Source organism: Carassius carassius, chromosome 12 (assembly GCF_963082965.1).
Source record: "Carassius carassius chromosome 12, fCarCar2.1, whole genome shotgun sequence".
NCBI lineage: Eukaryota > Metazoa > Chordata > Actinopteri > Cypriniformes > Cyprinidae > Carassius > Carassius carassius.
The window spans coordinates 15,508,245-15,517,618 of NC_081766.1; the positions used below are offsets into that span (position 1 = coordinate 15,508,245).

Here is a 9,374-nt window from a genome sequence, read left to right on the forward strand (position 1 = left end):
ACGTATGCGTCCAGTGCTCGCACTGGACACATACAGTTTAGCTTCTCTTGGTCTGGCTCCCGAAAGGGAGGAGGACAGAAGGCCTGCAGTACGATAGGTTGTGGTGTAACAGAGGGAACCTTCGGAACGTAACCCGCTCGAGGGTATAAGAATGCTTTGGCCATACCAGGGGCAAAGTCTAAGTAGGTAGGGGCCACCGAAAGGGCCTGAAGATCTCCAACTCTCATTAGTGAGGTGATTGCCAGTAACAGGGCAGTTTTAAATGTCAGATGTCTATCTGAGATATCTTGTATTGGCTCGAATGGAGCTTTACAAAGAGCCTCTAGAACCACAACCAAATCCCAGGGGGGAACACGGGATCGTACTGGAGGTCTCAGCCTCAGCGCACCGCGGAGGAAACGTGTAACTAGGGGGTGTCTACCCACTGACTGACCATTGAAAGGGACATGGAAAGCAGCTATGGCCGCCACGTAAACCTTTAAGGTGGAGTGGGATAACCCCGCAGAGAGCCTGGCTTGTAAAAACTCCAGAACTGTACCAACTGGGCAGTCTGCTGGGTCAAGCTGGCGGTCTCTGCACCATGAAGTGAAGAGCTTCCACTTCAGGGCGTACAGTTTCCTCGTAGAGGGAGCTCTGGATTGGAGTAGGGTCTCAACAACCTCGGTTGAGAGACCAGCTGCTAACAGCTGTGCCCCCTCAGGGGCCACACCCACAGCTTCCACAACTCCGGGCGAGGGTGAATTATCGTGCCCTGCGCCTGTGAGAGTAGGTCTGTCCTGATCGGTATCTCCCACGGAGAGCCGTCGAGGAGCGAGACTAGATCTGAGAACCATACTCGGCCCGGCCAGAACGGGGCTACTAGTAGTAGACGGGCCCCGTCCCGGCGTACTCTCGCCAGAACTCCCGGGAGCAGAGCGATAGGGGGAAAAGCGTACAGACGAAGCCTCGGCCAGGTCTGTACCATAGCGTCCAGTCCCAGAGGAGCTGGATGAACTAGAGAGAACCAGAGGGGACATTGCGATGTCTCCTGAGTCGCAAAGAGGTCCACCTGGGCTGTGCCAAATACTCTCCATATCTGCTTCACCACCTCGGGGTGAAGCATCCATTCCCCGGGCCTCGGCCCCTGTCTCGACAGTATGTCTGCTCCCACATTCAATCTCCCAGGAATATACACTGCTCTGATCGAGAGGAGTTTGCCCTGGGACCACAGAAGGATCTGGTGTGCCAGCTTGTACAAGGGGCGCGAACACAGACCCCCCTGGTGATTGATATAAGAGACCACTGATGTGTTGTCGGTGCGCACCAACACATGGTGACCTCTCAGGTCTGGGAGGAAATATTTCAATGCTCGATAGACCGCTAGTATCTCTAGGCAATTGATGTGCCATGTTAGATGGCGACCACTCCACAGACCGCGGGCAGGGTGGCCACTCATGACCGCACCCCGACCGGTGAGGGACGCATCTGTCGCTAGCGTTACACGGCGACAAGGAACTCCCAGCACCGGGCCCTGATTCAAGAACCAAGGTTTCCTCCACATGTCTAAGGCACGAAGGCACCGCCACGTGACCTTGATAACTCGAAGTGGATTTCCCCTCGGGGAAAAGCCCTTGGACTTAAAGCCACCACTGTAGGGGTCTCATGTGCAGCAGGCCAAAAGGTATCACGTTGGACGCAGCTGCCATCAGCCCTAACAATCTCTGAAATTGTTTGACAGTGAGTGACTGGCCTTCTTTGACTCTCTCGACTGATGTGAGGATCGACTCGATCCGAGCAGGAGACAAGCGTGCCTGCATCGTGGTCGAATTCCACACTACGCCTAGATAGGTGGTTCTCTGAACTGGAGAAAGTACACTCTTCTTGGCGTTTAGTCTCAAACCCAGCTCCCCCATGTGTGCGAGGACGACATCTCGATGTCGAACCGCCATCTGCTCTGATTGAGCTAGAATCAACCAATCGTCGATATAGTTCAGAATGCGGATGCCCTGCATATGGAGGGATACCAGAGCCGCATCTACACATTTCGTGAACGTGCGGGGTGAGAGTGCGAGGCCAAAGGGAAGTACTCAGTATTGGTAGGCTTTGCCCCCAAAAGCGAACCTCAGAAACTTCCTGTGTTGTGGAAGGATGGATATGGAAGTATGCGTCTTGAGATCTATTGTGACAAACCAGTCCTCGGATCTGATTTGAGCTACAATCTGTTTGACAGTGAGCATTTTGAACTTCAGTGACATTACTGAGAGGTTTAGATGACATAAGTCTAAGATCGAACGCAACTCCCCATCCTTCTTTGGAACTATGAAATACCGGCTATAAAACCCGGACTCCCTGACTAGAGGAGGGACCACCTCGATGGCCTCCTTCCTAAAAAGGGTATTCACTTTTTTGTTCCATAACCAGAGCCTGCAGGAGGCCGACTATTGTCTTTCCACTGTGCGCAGGACCCATTGAGATACATTGGCAGTAGTTTCCACGCTGCTAGCTAATGTACTAAGGGAATCAGTCTCTCGAGACTGATCTCTGGAGTAAGAGGCCCCCGAAGGGGAGGCGAGCATCCCAGCTCCGCTACGCTCACGGGCGGAAATAACTGAGTAGTGCTCGCTGGAGGCCGCTGCACCCTGAAACTCCGGCAGGGTTGGCAGACCCACCTCCCGAGGGCACTGAGGTGAGACGGGCACCGTGTAATGAGGTGGACACCGCTCTACCCCAGTAGGGGCTGCCCTCTGTAGTCGTGACTGTTTGTACGCGGAGGGAGCTGCTCCCGCCCAGCAGTCCCTCCAGTACATCTAACTTCATGAGTCAAATAACTGTCATTATATTCCTCAGAATTTAATGAAATCAAGCAATCAGACAAGTAAATACGGTCTGGATTGTGATACAATACACATTGAAGTGATATATTGAACTTCTCGAAGTTAGATAACAGTCATTAGATTCCTCAGAATCTAATGCAATCCAAATTCCTCAGAATTTAGTGAAATCAAACAATCAGACAAGTAAACACGGTCTAGATTGTGATAAAGTACACATATAGTGATATATTGACTTCTCAGAGTCATATTCCTCAGAATTTAAAAATAATCAAACAATCAGACAAGTAAACACGGTCTAGATTGTGATAAGGTACACATTGAAGTGCTAGAACCAACTCCTGCTTATTAAATGGAGTTAAAATAACCAGACACGCGGTCGGGTATAGAAAAATTCACATCAAAACTGAAAATGATGTAATACACGCGTTGCCTCGACAGCGCCCGAATAGCTTAGTCACACAAACAATATTAATCCCCTCGGAGATTAAATAGCTGCTCACTAACGCTGCCCGTATAATGACACTGTTTGTTTTATACTGTGCTTATGCAACTTTGTTTGTGCAACTACAAGCTCGCCGACGCCCTCCGTGTCAATCTCCTCGGAGAAAGAAAGGCAGAGCGTCAAGCCCGACGCTCGGGGGGAAGAGCCGAAGCTCGGGCTTCCAAACCCCGGAATCAGGCAGATCTGGTGGGAACGTAGGAGATAAGGACGTGCCCGTCTCCATACCTTCCAGCAGATCGATCTGCGAACCCAACGAATGCCGGCGCGGCTTCGCCTCGGCAAAGGCGGAACCGGCATCGCGAGGAACGCTTGCGAAGGCTCACTTCTCGAAGAGAGCCCTGTGGGATCGAAGCGTCCGCATTGGCATTCGTTCACAATGCGGGCAGTCGGCCCCCTCGAGAGCCGACTCAGCGTGCTTCGATCCCAGGCAAGCCACGCACAAACTGTGTGTATCCCCACTCGTAATGTAGCGAGGGCAGGGAGGAACACACAATCTATAACGTGGCTTGGAATCGCCCTTCATATGTTATGGGTTTTGCTTTTGTTTTGGCATATTAAGCTGTTTTAGCGATCTTTAATGGCTAAGGGACATACAACAATAAATAGGACCAACAGGACAGACTTTGACATGCACACACAGAGCGCTTGCTGACAGATTCGAAGCTGGAGCCAGCTGCACGGCACGTGCTTTTATAGCTTCCTGGTCGCTACGTCACCCCGCCCGTGACGTCACGCCTTTCCGATGGACTGATTGCACACGATATTCAGAGTCGGTCTCGTCAGGGACGTTCCCCAAAAGCGTTTCGACGCAGCTCGAGTTCCTGAAAAGGAAATACATATATGTATATATGTATATAGATAGATAGATAGATAGATAGATAGATAGATAGATAGATAGATATAGATATATACATACATTATTTCTGATGCCAAATGCCAAACTTTTAATAAATATATGAGTATATATAATATTTGCCAAGGTAATTCTGGTGCATCACTACTAATTACATTGTTCCTATCTTGTTCTGTAGTGATCGTGGTGTTGTTTGCTGCCATGAAACGTCAGAAGAAGAAAGAACCCCTGATCATCTCCAAGGAGGACGTGAGGGACAATGTGGTCAGCTATAATGATGAGGGTGGTGGTGAGGAGGACACACAGGCCTTTGACATTGGAGCGCTTCGCCATCCGGATGTAATGGAGGAGGGCAAACTGCGGCGGGACATCCTGCCCTCTGAGTCACTCTACCCTCCGCCACTACTTCGCAGGACCATGGCGCCATCCCGAGAGAATGCAGACGTACGGGACTTTATCAACCAGCGTGTGCTGGATAACGATGGCAACCCCACGGCTCCTCCTTACGACTCACTGGCCACCTACGCATATGAAGGTAACGGATCGGTGGCCGAGTCACTCAGCTCGCTGGGGTCCATGTCCTCTGAAGGGGATCAGGACTATAACTACCTCAGCGAGTGGGGGCCACGCTTCAGGAAGCTAGCAGACATGTACGGTGGTGAGGACAGCGACTGGGACTCCTAACGGACAGACTGAGGAGCGAGACTCATTTGCTGATCTGCCTCTACATGAAGACTGGAGTGGCAGAACGAGGCAGCCTAATTTCTTTTACAAAGTGCCCTTTTATCCTTCTCTTTGTCCTACAATCAGGCAGCCGGTTTCTCTGTCCTGATTGGCTGTGCAATCTGGAAACGAACTTCACGCTCTGTTGAGGAGGACTTATCTGTATGTGGACTTCTCATCAGAAAGTTCATCTGCGGTGACATCTTCCAGCATAATCCCAGATAGTTCTGGAGATGTCTGCAGTTTTTCATATCTGCAACCATCACTGAAAACGTTCTTTTGAAAAGCCAAGCATCTGATGCAGAATTGCTCTTCAAATCCTGCTGCAAAGAACAGTTAATCGGTTGACTGTGAGCCTGTGAAACACTTGAAGTGAAACTCGAGCAGGTCATTGACTAGATAATGGCCAAGGCTGAGGAATTTATGAAAGTGACGAAACCACCGCCAAACTCGACCCTGTGAATTTACCATCAGACCTCAACGTGTAGCGGGCAGCTCAGTATTAAACAGTTCAACATCATAGGAGTTGTCTAATAACTGGGAGGAATTTTCAAACCCTTACTATTAACCATTTGCATAATTTTACTAATCTACTTACGACGTCAAGAAAAGATGTTTTGTCATGTAACCAGACGTATTGTATTAAGCCCATCTAGAAAATGGGTCAGAAGATGTTTCATGGTTGGCACTGGTTTTCATCATCCACATGAAAAAAAAAAAGCTAGAAGCTTACAATTATCTGCTATGTCATTGGACCTGTCATTTAGCAGTCTGACAAACATTTGGTTGAACTCAGAACTGCTTAGTATGATTTTCTCCTTGTGAGAAACAGACTTCCACACGGTCAAAATTTACATTGCATACTATTACTGTATGTTATTTTTTCTTCTCTCTATTCTTCCAGATGAGACCTTGACATAGATCACATTAGAGTCCAAAAGAGAATTAAACATTAATATCTATACATAGAATTATGGCTTTGTGGACCAAAAGATTGAAAGCAAAGTTGTTAATTAATCACAGTTTGAAGCTGCAATTCTCACCTTTCCTCTGACAACCTTCTGCTTTTAATAGCAAGCGTCAAATAACCAAGGAAGTAATAAAAGCTCAACTGATTTATTCCTCAGCTGAATGTTAACCACAACAGTGTTGTATTGAAGTGTGAGTCAAATCTTAAAGTAAATCACTCTGCAATGATTGCGCCCTCTCTTCAAACCACAAAATGAGCCTGAGATTGCCTTCACCTCTTCGGTTAGGAGGGGGTGAGTCAGCTCTGAATGGTACTTCAGCAGGTAAATATGTGTGTTTTAGAAGCGGAATTTCCATTATTTGTCATTGATATGCTGTAAAAAGAAAAAAATATCGTTACTCATGCTGTAAAAACTTGGTTAAATGAACAGTGCTTTGTACCAGTGGCTTGGGAGAGTATATAATGTCCATGTACAACTTTACTTTATATCTTGTGAAATTTTGTACCAAATATTTATATACCACAATGATGTCTAAATATTCTTGAAATATGTACATTCAGTATTATTGTTTCCGTGTTTTGAAAGTGTTAAACTGTAAATGTGAGCTGTTTGCAGTTCATTTGATGATGCGCAAATGGAATCAAACTTTCATTCAAATAAATGTTCTCTTTTACAGAAAACCTGAGCAATTCTCCACACACACAGAGACACTTAGAAATGCATTACGTTAAGCTTTTGACTTATCACAAGCAATTTGTATTTATTTATTTATTTTGCAAATGAGAGTTGGGCTGTTGCCCATTTTGTGAGCAGAGATAAGTTCAATCATAGAACCTGAAATGAATGTATTTAAATATATTTAATATGTAAATGTAATAATATTATATATTTGATTTATGCTGCACATGTGTGTGGTGTGTGTAAATACAAAAAGTATATATATATATATATATATATATATATATATATATATATATATATATATATATATATTCTTTTTGTATTTACACACATTATTAAACAATATATAGCACATGTAAATATACAAATTAAAAGCATATTATTTTTAGACATATATTTATATGTATATTTAAATATATTTCAGTATAGATATATCCTACATACAGTATTACTTAGTATTATTTCCTTTGATGCTCAATATATAGCCATGACTTTAACGATTCTTACAGGACAAATGTCATGATCGTTATCGGAAAATTTCCAGTTTCTGTCCCAGATCGTCAGCTCATTAGGCTAATCTATAATGAAGATCTCAGAGCTCGCCACTGGATTTGGAGGGAGAGGAAACAGTTTTCATTTTAAATTGATTGGGGATCAAGAGTTGTGAGGCAGCTGGTGACATTTCAAACAAGGCCCATGTTAACTCAATCACCCTGCCATCCAGCGCTCTCTGCAAATATGTACGTAGACACTAGTCTCATTCAATCTCTCTGTGTGTCTGTACAAGGCCATTAAGGGCTTTAATATAAAGCAGCACTTCAGGATTCAGGTGCACTTACCTCATTTAGAAGGGTCAGTATGCATGTATTGGAAAGAAAATGGAAAAAAAAAGTACTCCAACAGAAGTGCTTTTGCTTCTAAGAGAAACTGGTTGAGATCTCTTTATAACTATATGATTCCTTCTATCTATCTATCTATCTATCTATATATATATATATATATATACCCACATGCTCAAAAAAAAAACACAAGAAAAAAAAAAAAGGAAGTGGGCACCCAGCAGTCATTTTGTATTTAATTTTTTTTTTTAAAGTAAAGATTTTAGCAACTGTATTTTTTTAAGGCACCATAAAAGTCATCCATCAAGCTTTATTCAAAATAAGCTATATGCTTTCTATGAAAAACAGATTCAGATGTTGGTTAATGTTTTGTTATAATTATGATTTAAGAAATAAACACTAAAAACAGCTTATGCTTTTTGGCCGGTCTTAGCTGGTTAAAGCTGGAAGTAGCTAACACCAGCCTGACCTGCTAAAGAAAACAGTCAAAATCCCTCAAAACCAGCCTGGAAACCAGCTATGACCAACCATCTTATAGGCTGGTTTCAGAGGGATTTTTTTCTTTCTTTCTTTCTTCTCCAACAGGGAATGGGTGAACTTTAACAATATGTGCTCATTCCTCAGGTTCAGGTTTTTTTATGTAATTTTTTTTTTGGATAATGAAAAAGCCTGAGCAAAACTTAAACAGCTTTTACCTGATATGCATAAGACATGAAGTTATGCTGCACTAAAATGTTGCAATCTCCCTCTAGACTTGAGTTTATTACAAGCGTATATCTTGAATCAAATACGCCTGGTAATCATAGGATAAGCCCCAAAGAAAAGATTACATGAACTTCGCTCTAACGAAAGCAAGGGCGGCACAAAGCCGAGGAAAAATGTACACTCAAGTGTGTTTTAATCTCTGTAATATTAAGCTGACTAAAGGTTGCTGTGCTTGAGGCCCGCGCTGGTTGCACGCTGGGGATCCGCTGCTCTCACAGCCGACTCTGAGAATGAGCCTCCTGAATCAAGGGCAGTCAACATGTCACCAAAGCAGTGCGGCTGCTGAGGGTTGTAACTCATCATGGCTGAGGCTTAAAACGCTGCGTCGCTTCCCATTAGCCTCGTCTGTCTCTTTAGCCTTAATCTTTAATGGGCATGTCATGTTAGGGGAAATGCTAAACACCAATCTACCTCATCTCGGGCTTTGATTTCCTTCTCTTTCTACCAAATGCTTTCACAGGGTGCAGTATCATCCACTGTTGCCATCATCGCTGACAGGTGAAGTTTTCATTGTAATTTACAAAATCATGTAAAAGTTTTTGGATTAAACTTTATCTTCAGAGAGTTCTAAAGCACCATTCCCGCTTTCTTTAGTGACATAAATGATGTTTATATTCAATCTGTCAAGCTGCGAATGTTGTAAAATGCACTGAAAGGTCTGTTGTCTGTGTTATCTAAGAGCTCCTGATGTTGTTTTGAATGCGCTGTGTCATGGCCTATTTTCCAGTCATTCACCAAATGAGTTCCATTCACTTCTACACTCATTTTGTTTACTTGTTGTAGTTCTGACTCATTTAACAAGCAATAGACTGTTTATTGGCCATACAAAAGACATTTAGCTATGGCTCAAAATAATCTCCCGAACAGCATGTTTAGCGATACGTACACCGTCGTTCAACAGTTTAAGCAACAGTGACTGTTAAAACTGTTTAAAAAAATTCGCAGCCATCATTAGAATCCGATACAGTGAGTGCTTTTGATGGATCATTCCAATTAATATGGACTCTTGAGCTTTTCTTGGAATGGGACTGATGGGAAGTCTCTAATCTCAGAGTCCAATACATCTCGTGTTTCAAAAGTGTCCAAACCTTTAAACTTCTCAGTATAATATAAGCCTACATTGATTACATTTAAACAAAAATATGCGCTGGAGTAATATTTTTTATGGTTTATCTTTACTTTTTGTGTACTGCAAACCAAAAGTCCTAGTACTAGACAGTACTGTGG

The 9,374-nt window shown here is 44.0% G+C and overlaps 1 protein-coding gene across 1 annotated transcript in view; it reads left to right on the plus strand.

The window, feature by feature from the left end:
• The window catches only part of LOC132154899 (cadherin-6-like), a 43,700-nt gene extending 37,158 nt beyond the window's left edge, over positions 1–6,542 (plus strand). Inside the window, exon 12 of the mRNA XM_059563623.1 lies at positions 4,347–6,542. Within this exon, the coding sequence (XP_059419606.1) occupies positions 4,347–4,852 (506 nt within the window). The 3' untranslated portion in view covers positions 4,853–6,542. The remainder of the gene's footprint in view (positions 1–4,346) is intronic.
• The last annotated feature ends 2,832 nt before the right edge of the window (positions 6,543–9,374 follow it).